Genomic DNA, 15,254 nt, shown 5'->3' on the forward strand with positions numbered 1-15,254 from the left:
CCAGGACGGTCGCAGGGCGTTCACGCCTGCCGCTGGCTCTGATCCCAATCAGGCGACCTTTATGCGTGATCAGGTCGGCATGGACTTGGACGGCCCCACTCGACCAAGAGTTCCCGGACGACTACGGGCAAGAGGAAGAGGACGAGTGCGACATCAAAGTGGAGACTTTGTTTGAGGACGAGCTCGCCAACCAAGCCGCCGGTCCTAAGCTGAAGCGCAAGAGCAAGCGCACGAAGGCATACACGGCTCCCGATTTCAAGCTTTGGAGGCATTCAAGATCCAACACAATGGCAAGTCCTTCAACATCTCCCATTGCTTCCGGGTCATCAAGGACGAGGAGAAGTTCAAGGCGCAATATGCCACCCTCAAGTCGCGTGGGGGGAAACAAGTCGTGAAGGAGGTTGGGGAGGGCGAGCCGGCACGGCCGCGGGGGAAGACCAACTCCAAGAAGGAGGACAAGCGGGATGCGACATCCAACGCCTTGATCACAAGCGTGGAGGGCATGATGAACGAGAAGGACTCAAGGGAGGAGGAGCACCGGCGTTTCAAGGAAGAGCAAATGAACGCCTTCATGGAGATCCAAAGGAGGAGGCTTGAGATGGACACGGAGAAGCAAGCCAAGATGCTCGAGCTGGAGGCAGAGAAGCAAGCCAAGATGCTAGAGATCGAGACCGCCAACGCCAAGACCAAGGCGAAAGAAATGGCTCTCGCGAGCATGATGACCGGGATGGAGTTCATGAAGATGGATCTCAACATCGTGTCGTCAAGGAAGAGGCCGTGGTTCGCGAAGATGCATGCCGACATGCTCAAGTTCACCGACGAGTGATCTCGTGGCCGCGAGCGCCTTCCTTTTTTGTATGCCGGCTTGTGTGCTGGCATAACCGCGAGGCCGCGATGGCGTGGTCGAACTCAAGTCCCACCCCTTTTGTGTGCTGGCATGTGTGTCGATCGCTGACGAGTGCGCCAACATGAACTGCGGTGATATTTTTTAAAGCCGACAATGTATGCCGGCGCTGGCATGGTGCCGACATGATCTATGGCCGCGGTTCGTTTTTTAAAATTGAGTGCGGACATGAAATGGGTCGGCGTGTTAGGCGCACTGCCGATCCAATGCAAAACTGAGCGGACGCTGGGCGGGCGGTCGACCCAAATAGATAAAAAATGGACAAATGCGCCGTCCGTTTGAGTCGACCCGTTGAAGTTGCTCTTATTCGGCATCACAACAATTAAGCAGGGCATTTCAAATTTCATATTTCAAAAAGAGCTCAGCCAAGGTGAGTGGTGTGGTCAACAAGACCACTGCAGGCTGCTTTTCCTTCCCAGAGCCTGACCCAAACGTACTATACGTCCCTGCTACCGCTCATTGGGTGAACTCTTCTCGGTACAGAAAAACACCTCCCTCCCTCCCTCCGTCCCTGCTACTGCTCCTTGCTTGCAAAGCCAAACCATGGCCGGACCATCTCTCCCTACGCCACCGCCGGTGGAGGAGCCACAGACGGGGGCTGCGAAGTCGGTGACGACGGTCGATGCCCTCACCGTGGACACCCTCCGCAACATTCTCCGTCGCCTCTCCCTCGCCGACCTTCTCCGTGCCGCCCTCGCCTGCCACCGCTGGCGCCGCGTCGCCGCACGCTGCATCCCCTGCACCGCCCCACTTCTCGGCTACTTCTTCCACCCCACCGCCACCGGTTTGCCAGCGCCCCTGCACTCGCGATCCAAGGAGATCGACACCCCCGCCGTCTTCGCTCCCTTGGACGCCTCCTCCCCGAGCCTCTCCCTCGACTTCGCTCCGGGGGCCTCCCGCTACGTGCTCCACGACTGCCACCAAGGCCTCCTGCTTCTCGAGCCGTTCGCGTCGCTCCCCAAGGGGACCATCCCGCGCTTCCTCGTCATCGACCCGGCCACCCGCCGCCGCGTGCTCCTCCCGCCGCCACCGCGCGACACGGTGCCCGACGACCACCGCTGGCGCCGCTCCAGGTACTACGTCGGCTCCGCACTGCTCTCCCGCGCGCACCCGAGCAAGCTCTGCTTCGAGGTCGTCTGCTTCGCCATCGACGGCGGGCACCCGCGCGTCTGGGTCGCGTCCGTGGACGACGGCCGATGCAGCTGGCGCGCCCACCCGCGGACCATGGAGCTAGAGGTCGATTTCGACCCCTGGTTGTTCGAAGGGCGCTGCGTGCACGCCGCCGGGAAGATCTACTGGCACATCTGCAACTCCTACCGCATGCTCGTGCTGGACCCTGCGACACTGCACTTGTCCTACCTGCTGGCGCCGGCCGTACTGTCAGACCATTTCTGCACGTACCGCGTCGGGGAGACGCCGGAGGACGGCCGGCTCTGCCTCCTGGCCGTGGGGAGTCGCTCGAGGCAGCTGCAGCTCTGGGTCCGCGCGGAGGCCAGAGGGAGCGACAATGGGTGGTTTCTGGAGAGGGAGATGCTCAACATGCGTGTGGTGTGGGACGCAGTGCCAGGCCTGCCCAATGACCTTGCCCACAGGATCTTCAGTGTTTGGCCCAGCGACATGGACGCGGGGCGTAGCGGGAAGGTGTTCATCAGAACCATAGGATATGGGCGCTACTCCTTACATCTGGACACCGCCAAGATTGAGCCCCTGCACACCAAACATGGCAAGGAGTACGGCCACCCGATCTTTGCCTACTTCCTCGCGTGGCCGCCTGCCTTCCTCGCTCCAGAATACTGACGACTTTCTGGTGATTGGTAAAACCTCCTTCCCTCTTCAAGATGCCACTCATCGATGTTGCTTGATCATGAGCTTCATTCCTCAGTTCATTTCCTATGTGGCTGCCTTGAGGTTTCGATATATGATGGTGGTAACGATTGTGAAGCAATCATCCCAAATACATGTCTGTTTTAGAATTTCTAGTCACGATCTCTTTCTCGATTCCTCTAGTTTTGGATATATGCCGTTGGTAGAAGGTCTAATGCATGCGTATAGTTTCTTCCTTTGCATGGATCATAGTCTCTAGCTACACTGTACACATGTTCATTGCTATCCTGGTCTGTCATATTTGGCATACCAAAGCTTTCGCAATTCGATGGAGTTTGAAATCAAAAACTAATCTTTTGGTAGGTTTTAGGAAATTTTCAAAAACTGGTAGTTTTTCGGAACCCTAACCCAAATTATGGTAGTTTTACGATATTTAATCCTTTAGTTACTTATTGCAGTGGCTGGGGCAGGCCGCTTGTCATTGTTAGATGTTAGCTTATAGGCGACCTCTAGAATTCCAAAATGCAGGCTGGTTGCTTTATTATTTTGAAAAGAGGGGTGTTTTAAAAAAAAAAAGAGGGGTGGTTAACTGTTCAGTGAATTGAAGGTAAAATGTGTTTATATAATAGGACTTTTATGAATTTTATATGCTTTGTTGATTGTTTGGAATCAGACCTTTTATTTGTGTTTTCCTTGTACCAAAAGAATAGATCTTGTGTGTTATGGATATTGTACTAACAAATACAGTACTTTATTAATGGCCCTAGCACAGCAACGTACATAGCGAATTAGTATGTGGGAGTGGGATTTATAAGTACAAGTCAGCATGTTTTATGGTTGCAACGTGATTGTTAACTATTTTTGAACAGTACTTGTGCTTGCATTTCTTAATTTCTCATAGTAGTTGTGGGCAAGATAGATGTAATTTGTAAAACATATGTGATGCATGCACTTTGATTTGTTGAATGAATCAAATATTGCTATTTGTTACAGCCCTTAACAACTAGAACAAATAAAATAAACATTTCTACTTGTTCTGCCAAGTGATGGCAGCCACTAACCATTAGCTGAACTCTGACTGAAAAAGTGGAGAGCTGGAAATAACAATAACGGTGGGTTTCCTAAAGTTGGTCATTTTTTTATCGAATGACTAAACTTTGGTCACTTAGAAGAGCAAAGAAACCTTAATGTTGTTCATCGTCTCATTAGCACCTACATATATTTTTTCCGTGGAAGTACCTTATATTTTGAAAATTTTATTGCTTGAAATCATTAAATGCTGTCAGCAGTCTTTTGCTTTACTTGTACGTGGGCTTAATGTTTGTAATCGCAGTTTGCTTGTACATAGACATGGCTTAATGTTGTGAATAGCAATCTACTAGTATATACTCCCTCCGTTCCAAAATAGATGACTCAATTTTCTACCAACTTTAGTACAAAGTTGGGTCATCTATTTTGGAACGGAGGGAGTAGTAGTTTGTTCAGTTTAACAACAACCCAATTGATAGAACACTCTTCTCATAATACTCAGCATTTCTCAACTGTTTCAGTTTTTGTAACGCCATCTACATAAACTTAAATTTCCTTTTGCTTATCATATCAGTTTAGCTTTTGTCTGATGGCCTTCGAATACGTTCGTGGTGTGTTAATGGTTTGATACACAGCAAATTTGTGGCTTATATCTGCTATTTATGTGAATCAGGTTCCTGACTTCTGAGATGTGGAATCAGCACAGTTTTCGTTTCAAGTCAGCTGGAATCCTATCACTTCTGGGCTCACTAATGCCATCTGCACCTTCACTCAACGCAAGAGGAAGAAGCTCCCATTACCTTGTTTAATTAGACTATCTAAGCAATGTCGCCAGCTCCTATATTTGTATTTTATCTAAGCATCATCTGGACCTGATATTCTCAAGACTGTTATCTGAGCATCATCTGGACCTGATATTCTCAAGACTGTTTTATCTAAGCATGCCAGTAATATTTATCGCACTTTTGGCTCTTAACGTTCTGTTCTCCTGACTTGTTGAGCTGCATGGTTGTGTATCGTGGACGCACAACCAGATTTAATCGTCTCCGTAGGGACAGTTCCAAGTCTTGAATCTAGGTAGTCCGACGTTCTAGCTTAGTTTCAGCACTGCTCTTGAGCCAATTTGTGTAGCTTATCTTGTGCATACATAGTTTTGAGCATTCAGCAGAGGACAAAAAAGTTTAATCAGTGATCAGTAGGTAGTATGCTTTGTACGCGAAGCATATAGGTACTAGCTACAGATGCTCGCTGGACTGGAAACGGACCACCCTGCGGCGAGCCAACTTTGACGTCGGGAAACAGACCACGTTAAAGCTGAACTCGATTTGTTTCCCAGGCTGGGGCAAGCCATTTGTGGGACCAAAGGGAGTACCATGTAAGCCAAAGCTGAGTAAAAGCCCCTCCAAAAAAAAGCTGAGAAAAAGCAAGGGTCTGTTGTCTATATACTGTAGGGCTGGACAGTGGGCTGACCGAAGATAAAGGATGGTGCTGGACAGAGCAGTTGAAGCTCTCCCGTAGCGTTGCTTTACATTGTCAGACTAGAGACGCTTTCTGTTGTTGGTCAGCAATGCAGTTTCCAGTTTGGTGAAAGTCTGATTTACGTAGCCAAAGCTGAGGAAAAAGCAAAGGGTTTCTTGTCCCCATGCTGCAGAACTGGACAAAGACGCAGAAGCACGGTGAGTGATCCCTCGTGGTGGCCAAGTTCACTGTTTCGACCCTTTGATCGAACTTTAGTACGATTTGACTTGTTTTCAAAATATTTTTGGATCGAACTTTAGCACGGAATCAAATCGTGCTAAAGTTTGATGGAAATGTCAAAAGAGTGAATTTGACCCCTCGTTGTTGTCCTTAGCCAGTTAGATGATTACTTGTGGCGTTACAAAAGCGGGCCCATGCAGCAAGAGTAAATAACTTGACATGGCTGGAACATAAAAGCTTGATAGGCACTATGAAAGAGATTTGCCTCAAAACAAAAGGCACTGTAAAAGAGAGAGAGCGCGCATAATAACCGATGGTCTCTGTGTTTTAACCCCGGCAAACAATTTTTGACGTGCCGTTGTACCGCTCTTTCCTTTTCGGTTTACAGGGTTTATACCAAATTTTTTTATTTTTTTGTTTTATATCTTAATATTATTACTTATCATGACATGTTTAGATTTTAAGGTGCATTAAATTGCAACATACAAGGAGACAACTCACCAATGCATGTAAAAGTCTTGGGTCAAATATATTTCAAAAACATTAACGCCCATATGTGTGGGCATTTACATCTCACCCGCACGCATGGATTCGCGTCCGTTTATGGATGCACGAATCTTGGCATATTTGTGGTGTCATGTAGGACTGAGCTGATGTGTGGGCATTCACCCGGTCGCCCACGTGTCCGTTTCACCATACGAAGGGGCTGATGTGTGAGCATTCACCCGGTCGTCCACATGTCCATTTCACCATACGAAGGGGTCGGTGTGTGGGCGTTTAGCAGTTAGAATGCCACTCTTTAAAAAGGAAAAAAAAGGAGTAATCAGCTGTGACACGAAAAAAACGAATCCTTTTGTAGCTCATCATTTATTGGCGCCCACACGCCAGTTTTCACTCACGTACAAGGGCTAGTGTGTGGGCATTTGCCATCTCTCCCACACGCCCGTCTCCTCTCCCACACCCAAGCTGACAGTTGCCATGCGTTTTGCAATGTACTTGGTAACTGCCCTAGTGTGCTTGTAAGCAGATGGGAACTCTTTTTTTTTACCCAAATATGTTAGTTGTCATGTGTTTTGCAGGGTAAACGGCAACTGCCCTAGTGTGCTTGTAAGCAGATGGCAACTCTCTCTTTTACCCGAACATGTTGTTTTCCCATGTCTCTTTGTAGTGCTACATGGAAACTCCCTAGTGTTAGTAGGTGGCAACTCTTAAGATTTTCAAATCATGCCAATTGTAGTAAACCAGACCATACATGGCAACTGCTTAGTGTTAGTAGGTGGTAACCTCTAAAGTTTTCAAATCATGGCAACTATAGTAAACCAGACTATACATGGCAACATCTGCAGTTGTCCAAAATGGCATCTAGCACTTGACCTGAGATGGCAACTGCAGTTGAGCAACCATGACAACTGTAGTTGTCCGACATGGCAACTGTAGTTCAGCGACATGGCAACTGCAGTTAAATGGACATTGAAGAGGGTCCGAACCATGGCAACTACGGGGACGCGTGGTGACTATCACGCGGGGCATGCGGGACCGTGAGGTAGGTGAATGAGAGAGGTCGTGTGGACGTTATGCATTTTGCCCGCACGTAGGCGTGTGAGAGGGACCGCAAGGAAAAAAGGCGTGTGAGCGCTAGTTGTTTTGCCCACACGTAGGCGTTTGGGCTAGTCCTGTTAGACATCACACAAAACATGTGGGCAGACCCCTTAACACCCACACGTGTGGCAGTTATCGTGGTCCATATATTTTTATGATAAACGAGTGCATTAATTGAGTATTTTTGCAAACTACAAAAATTATTCCACCACTCATCATTTATCTTAGTTGGTGAGATTTTTTATTGAGCCCTATAAACAGGAAAGCTAGTCATAGTGGGGCATAATTTACACTAGTGTCATGCATATGACACTACTCTCTCTTATTATCTTCATAGCGGGGAGTAACATAGAGGTAGTGTGATAGATGGTTGTATTTATTAGTTTGTAGACTCATTTTTTTTCAAAAAAAAAATGTAAGCAAATTTATTTTGATGTGTATTGTGTTACTAGCTAAGTTACTCCCACTACAACCAGCCAAGAGATGGAGTAGATGCAATCCTCTAATGGCGGTGGGCAAAAAAATGCTGATTATTAGAAGTTTTTTTAATATTGGGTCATTAAGCCTCTTTCAATGCATGAGTGCTTAGGTGAGTTAATAAGCGGATCAAAGGGTTTATCAACTTAAGTCCTCAATGCCTAGGTGCTTAATTTGTTTAGCTGAGCTTCCTTCATTTAATTATTTAGCTAATATACTTTTTTCATGCATTTGTGAGATTCCTTTATTTATGTGTTTTGCATAGGTTTACACATTTGGCATTGTTTCTTGCCGGGGTCATCTAAGTGCTCTCCTCCTTAATTGCTATGCCATGCTATTTTTTCGCTTACATGGCATGCTTAGCACATGTACACACCGTGGAGCACTGAAAGGGTCTTATAAGTTGCATTAGTTACTTCGCTTGCTATGCTGGCTGACCGAGAGGCTGGGCCCATAAGATTTAGTTTCCTTTTCATTATACTCGCATTTCTCGGTTTGTATGAAGTGGTACATCTACTAAAGTGCATTCTCAATATAATTGGAAAAAAATGAGCACGTTCCAATTTGAATTCTCAACAAAAACACATTTTTCTAATAAAATGACATTTTATTGAGAAGGAGGAGGTGGACCACCACTAAAAATGTAGCATCAAATGGACACATTCATATGGAATGACATCTGGCCTCTACATAGGTAAGCATGCGCACAACCAATAGAAACAAGTTTGAAAAAAGAGTAACTCAATAAAAATAACATATTGATGACAGTAAAGTCCTATAAGACCGACACTATGCCTATGCCTATGTCAAAGGGCCATTCTCTTGGTCGCTGCCATGGCCGTGGCTAGCATAGGCTCGTCGGTCGTCCACCCTCCATAGTACCAGTCCCCGAGTTCGTCCGTCACACCGGAGACAGATCCGTCTCCAACGTATCTGTAATTTTTGATTGTTCCATGTTATTATATTATCTGTTTTGGATGTTTTATATGCATTAATATGTTATTTTATAATATTATTGGGACTAATCTATTAACCTAGAGCCCAGTGTGAGTTTCTATTTTTTCCTTGTTTTTGAGTTTTACAGAAAAGGAGTATCAAACGGAATAAAACTTATGCGATGATTTTTCTTGGACCAGAAGACATCTAGAGGACTTGTAGAGGGGGGCAGAGGAGTCTCGAGGAGGCCACAAGCCTGCTAGGCGCGCCCTAGGGGGGCGCGCACTGAGGGCTTGTGGGCCCCTCGGAGGTCCCCTAACCCTAATTCTTGCACTATAAATTCCCAAATATTACCAAATCATCAGAGGCATCCACCAAATTACTTTTTCGCTGCCAGAAGCCTCTGTTCCCATGAGATCCCATCTCGGGGCATTTTCTGGCACCCTGCCGAAGGGGGATTCAATCACGGAGGGCATCTATATCAACCTTGATGCCCTTCCGATGAAGCGTGAGTAGTTTACCATGGACCTAAGGGTCCATAGCTAGTAGCTAGATGGCTTCTTCTCTCTCTATGATCTTCAATACCATGTTCTCCTTGATGTTCTTGGAGTTCTATCTGATGCAATATTCTTTTGCGGTGTGTTCGTCGAGATCCGATGAATTGTGGATTTATGATCAGATTATCTATGAATATTATTTGAGTCTTTTCTGAACTCTTCTATGCACAATCAAATATCTTTGTATTTCTCTTCGAATTATCGGTTTGGTTTGGACAACTAGATTGATTTTTCTTGCAATGGGAGAGGTGCTTAGTTTTGGGTTCAATCTTGCGGTGTCCTCACCCAGTGACATAGTAGGGGTAGCGAGGCACGTATTGTATTGTTGCCATCAAGGGTAAAAAGATGGGGTTTTCATCATATTGCTCGAGTTTATCTTACTTAAGGCATTACTCCTTTCTTATGAGCTTAATACTCTAGATGCATGCTGGATAGCGGTCGATGTGTGGAGTAATAGTAGTAGATGCAGAATCGTTTCGGTCTACTTGACACGGACGTGATGCCTATATTCATGATCAATTGCTTGACAGTAATTTGTTTACCCACTGTATGTTTTTCTTTCAAGAGAGAAGCCTCTAGTGAAACCTATGGTCCCCGGGCCTATTTTCCATCATATATTTTTAGATCTATAAACCAAAAAACCCAAAAATACCTTGCTGCAATTTATTCAGATTTACTTTAGTTTGCTCTTTTATTTATCTTTTATACCTATCTCTATTAGATCTCACTCTTGTTCGTGCCCGTGAAGGGATTGACAACCCGTTTTTCACATCGTGTGCAAGTGTTTGTTAGTTTGTGCAGGTGCATATATTGGAGACTTGCTTGTGCCTCCTACTGGATTGATACCTTGGTTCTTAACTGAGGGAAATACTTATCTCTACTTTGCTGCATTACCCTTTCCTCTTCAAGGAAAAAAATCAACACAAGCTCAAGAAGTAGCAGAGACGCGCAGGTTTCATCCGCCGCTACTACATTGCCAGACTTGGTTCTCCACGTCTCTAGTTGGTAGCGTGATCGCGCCGGCCACCCCCGCCATCACGGTCGCGGCCGTCATTGACCTCAACGTGACGCCTGGGTTCAGTGGTGTCGGCTAGTTGTCTGACGGGATGCAAAGGAAGAAGCCCCGGTTGATTCCTACGGCCTGTTGGGGATCGTAGCAGAAATTCAAAAAAATTCTACGCATCACCAAGATCAATCTATGGAGTAATCTAGAAACGAGGGGAAGGGGAGAGCATCTACATACCCTTGTAGATCGCTAAGCGGAAGCGTTACAAGAACGCGGTTGGTGGAGTCGTACACGCAGCGATTCAGATCGCGGTCGATTCCGATCTAAGCGCCGAACAACGGCGCCTCCGCGTTCAACACACATCCAGCCAGGTGACGTCTCCCATGCCTTGATCCAGCAAGGAGAGAGGGAGAGGTTGGGGAAGACTCCGTCCAGCAGCAGCACGACGGCATGGTGGTGGTGGAGGAGCGCGGCACGCCAGCAGGGCTTCGCCAAGCATTGCAAGAGACGAGGAGGAGAAGGTATTGGAGGGGAGGGGCTGCGCCAAGTGCAAGGGTCTGGCCGCCCTCCCACCCCTCCACTATTTATAGGTGGGGAGAGAGGGGGCCGTCCCCCTAAGATCCCATCTAGGGTTTGGGGCGGTGGCCAAGGGGGGGAGGAGTGCCTCCCAAGTCAAGTGGAGGCCCTCCCCCTTAGGGTTTCCCTCTCCCGTGCGCATGGGCCTTGGGGGGGGGAGGGCTGGTGCCCCTGGCCCATTAAGGCTAGGGAGCCCCCTACAGCCCATGCTGCTATATTGGACATGGTGGAACATTTTCCGGACCTCCGGACCCCTCCAGAATCCTCCGAAACCTTCCGGAAGCTTCCCGGTACAATACCGGAAAAAACTGAACTTTTCCTGGAACCCGGACAACAACTTTCCATATATAAATCTTTACCTTCGGACCATTCCGGAACTCCTCGTGACGTCCGGGATCTCATTCGGGACTCCGAACAATATTCAGTAACCGCGTACATACTTTCCCTATAACCCTAGCGTCATCGAACCTTAAGTGTGTAGACCCTACGGGCTCGGGAATCATGCAGACATGACCGAGACATCTCTCTGGTCAATAACCAACAGCGGGATCTGGATACCCATGTTGGCTCCCACATGTTCCACGATGATCTCATCGGATGAACCACGATGTCAAGGATTCAGTCAATCCCATATACAATTCCCTTTGTCTACCGGTATAGTACTTGCCCGAGATTCGATCGTCGGTATCCCGATACCTTGTTCAATCTCGTTACCGGCAAGTCTCTTTACTCGTTCCGTAACACATCACCCCATGATCAACTCCTTGGTCACATTGTGCACATTATGATGATGTCTACCGAGTGGGCCCAGAGATACCTCTCCGTCACACGGAGTGACAAATCCCAGTCTCGATTCGTGCCAACCCAATAGACACTTTCGGAGATACCTGTAGCGCACCTTTATAGCCACCCAGTTACGTTGTGACGTTTGGTACACCCAAAGCATTCCTACGGTATCCGGGAGTTGCACAATCTCATGGTCTAAGGAAATGATACTTGACATTAGAAAAGCTTTAGCATACGAACTACACGATCTTGTGCTAGGCTTAGGATTGGGTCTTGTCCATCACATCATTCTCCTAATGATGTGATCCCATTATCAACGACATCCAATGTCCATGGTCAGGAAACTGTAACCATCTATTGATCAACGAGCTAGTCAACTAGAGGCTTACTAGGGACATGTTGTTGTCTATGTATCCACACATGTATTTGAGTTTCCTATCAATACAATTCTAGCATGGATAATAAACGATTATCATGAACAAGGAAATATAATAATAACTAATTTATTATTGCCTCTAGGGCATATTTCCAACACGGCCAACCTTGCCGGCGCCCACAAGTTGTTCAACGAAATGCCACTGCCGACGCCGACGGTCGACGGCCCTCACTACACCCAATTCATGGATAACGTCATCGACGAAGGCTGTGGCGAGGCCTTCCACGTCGACGGACAAGGCCATGCTTTCGATCGTGACGAGACCCAAAGCCTAGACGGCCGCGACCAATATGGTGACGACCAATTCGGTGCCCATGAAGAAGAGGTCGATGACCATGGCAACTCATGGCATGAAGATGATGACATGCATTGCGAAGATGAGGAAGAAGAGGTCGACATTGCGGATGAGTCATTGGTGTTTATCAACGAGCTCACCCAAAGGGCCAGCGCACAAGGGAGGAAGCAAAGCATTCACACGGGATCATACACCAAAGAGGAGGACACTTTGATTTGCGAGAGTTCGATGGAGATAGGCCAATATCCCATGAAAGGTGCCGAGCAAAAAGGATCCGTCTTTTGGACGAGAGTTCATAAAACCTTCCATAAGCGAAGAAAGTTTAAGCCCTACAAGTTTGTGAGCACCCGAGGCAAGTAATCAGTCCAAAATAGATGGGGGTTCATTCAACAAGAGTGCAACAAGTATTGTGTCGCGCTTGAAAGCGTCGAAGCCCGTCCCATGAGTGGCCTGTTGGGAAACGTTACATGGAAAAAAAATCTATGCACACGCAAGATCTATCATGGAGATGCATAGCAATGAGCGGGGAGAGTGTGTCTACGTACCCTCATAGACCGTAAGCGAAAGCATTTAACAATGCGGTTGATGTAGTCGTACTCCTCGCGATCCGATCACGCTCCAACCAGTCTAGTGCCGAACGGATGACACCTCCAAGTTTAGCACACGTGTGGATCGATGATGTCTCCTCCTTCTTGATCCAGAAAGTGAGAGAAGAGAAGTAGATGGGATCACAACAAAAACAATGACATGATGGCGATGGTGGTGGTGGAGTACCGACAGCGCTTCGCTAAGCGTCGCCACGAGGCGGTGGAACTACAGAGTAATGGGAGAGAGAGGGGCGCCAAGGGCTTGGTGTGTCCTCTTGAGGTGCCCCCTCCCCTCTATATATAGGTGCAGGGGCGTAGGAAACAACCGCTCCAAGCCCTAGGGCGCAGCTAAGGGGGAGAGGACTTGGACTCCAAGTCCAATCCTATTCCTAGTAGGACTCCTTCCTTTTTTGCCTTCCCTAGTCACATGGGCTTTTGAGGACTTGGTGCGCGTAGCCCAATAAGGCCAGGGCACGTCCCCACAGCCCATGCTAGACCTTGGGTCATGGCGGACCCACTTGTGGACTTCCGGACCCCTCCGAAATCCTCCGGAACATCCTAGAAGCTTCCAGGCACAATACCGAAAAAGCTGCACTTTTTTCCGGAACCCAAAATGTGACTTCCCATATATAAATCTTTACCTCTCGACCATTCCGAGACTCCTCATGACATCCAGGATATCATCCGGGACTCCGAACAACATTTGGTTACCACTCATCAAATATCCCAATACTACTCTAGCGTCATGTAGTCATGACCGAGACACCTCTTCGGTCAATAACCAATAGCGGGACTTGGATGCCCATATTGATTCCTACATATTCCACGAAGATCTTTTATCGTTTGCACCTTTATGACAACATACATAATTCCCTTTGTTTGTCGGTATGTTACTTGCCGGAGATTCGATCGTCGGTATCTCTATACCTAGTTCAATCTCGTTACCGGCAAGTCTCTTTACTCGTTCTATAATACATCATATTGAAACTAACTCCTTAGTCACTTTGCTTGCAAGCTTCTTGTGATGTGTATTACAGAGAGGGCCCAGAGATACCTCTCTGATACACTGCGTGACAAATCCCAATCTCGATTCACGCCAACTCAACAAACACCTTCGGAGATACCTGTAGAGCATCTTTATGATCACCCAGTTACGTTGTGACGTTTGATAGCACACAAAGTATTCCTTCAGTATTCGGGAGTTGCATGATCTCATGGTCGAAGGAACATGTATTTGACATTAAAAAAGCAGTAGCAATAAACTGAATGATCATATATCTTTGATCAACGAGCTAGTCTAGTAGAGTCTCACTAGGGACACAGTATTTGTTTATGTATTCACACTTGTATTATGGTTTCCAGTCAATACAATTCTAGCATGAATAATAAACCTTTATCATGAATAAGGAAATATAAAATAACAACTTTATTATTGCCTCTAGGGCATATTTCCTCCAGTCTCCCACTTGCACTAGAGTCAATAATCTAGTTCACATCACCATGTGATTTAACACCCATCATTCACATCGCCATGTGACCAATACCCAAAGAGTTTACTAGACTCAAATAATCTAGTTCACATCGCCAAGTGATTAATACCCAAAGAGTACTAAGGTGTGATCATGTTTTGCTTGTGAGAGAAGTTTAGTCAACGGGTCTATCACAATCAGATCCGTATGTATTTTGCAAATATCTATGTCTACAATGCAAGATGCTGCTAACGCGACACTACGATCAGAGACCCTTTGAGAAACTGTGTGTGATGCAATAATCGCAAATGGTGGTGTATGAAAACTGTCAAAAAATGTGCAAAACGCTTGCGATGGAGGATGCATCAAACACGGTTCAGATTTTAGTTGTGTGTGCGATGAAGGGTATACGGTTCAGTTCAATTAACTATTTGTGATGAGGAGGAACAAAAGAAACGGGCAGACAGATGAAGGCGTGTGCGATACACAGCATACGGTTCACTCGAATGAACTGTTTGTGATTAGGCAAAACAAAATAAACGGGCAACCAGATGCAGGTGTGTGCGATATACATCATACGGTTCACTCGGATGAACTGTTTGTGATTAGGCAACGCAAAAGAAACGGTCAGCCAGATCAAGGTTTGTGCGATATACGGCATGCGGTTCACTTGGATGAACTGTTTGCGTTGACACAAGAGAACAGAAATAGTTAAACTTAACAAGACGTGTTTGTTGTGTGATGGGATTGCATACATGACAACAACATACACACACACACACACACACTTATAAGGACATGCTTGCATAACCAAATTAAACATCCACTTACATAGATGGCTACTACAACCATGGCATTTGCACACACCAAAGTAAACTATTACATGCATAATTACATAGGTGGCTACTACACACATGACATTTCCACACACCAATAAAGTAAACTATATATTACATGCATGATTAACTAGCATAAACGATCATCTGATCATCATCTACTTCTTGTGACGCTTGCTCTACTTGTGGCTCGATCCAGGCTCGTCTATTTTGGTAACGAGGCACTTCCTCATGTCAAC

The 15,254-nt window shown here is 46.7% G+C and overlaps 1 protein-coding gene across 1 annotated transcript; it reads left to right on the forward strand.

Moving 5' to 3' along the window:
- The first annotated feature begins 1,341 nt into the window (after positions 1-1,341).
- On the forward strand, positions 1,342-4,733 carry LOC123106925 (uncharacterized). The gene is made up of 2 exons (XM_044528951.1): positions 1,342-2,718; positions 4,431-4,733. The coding sequence occupies exon 1, from the start codon at positions 1,448-1,450 to the stop codon at positions 2,699-2,701; it is 1,254 nt and encodes a 417-aa protein (XP_044384886.1). The 5' UTR covers positions 1,342-1,447; the 3' UTR covers positions 2,702-2,718; positions 4,431-4,733.
- Positions 4,734-15,254: the final 10,521 nt, after the last annotated feature.

The sequence above is a fragment of the Triticum aestivum genome, chromosome 5A, assembly GCF_018294505.1.
Source record: "Triticum aestivum cultivar Chinese Spring chromosome 5A, IWGSC CS RefSeq v2.1, whole genome shotgun sequence".
Classification (NCBI taxonomy): domain Eukaryota; kingdom Viridiplantae; phylum Streptophyta; class Magnoliopsida; order Poales; family Poaceae; genus Triticum; species Triticum aestivum.

Excerpts from the sequence above, each read along its gene's own strand:
- LOC123106925 (XM_044528951.1), top strand. The coding sequence starts at position 1,448 with ATGGCCGGACCATCTCTCCCTACGCCACCGCCGGTGGAGGAGCCACAG.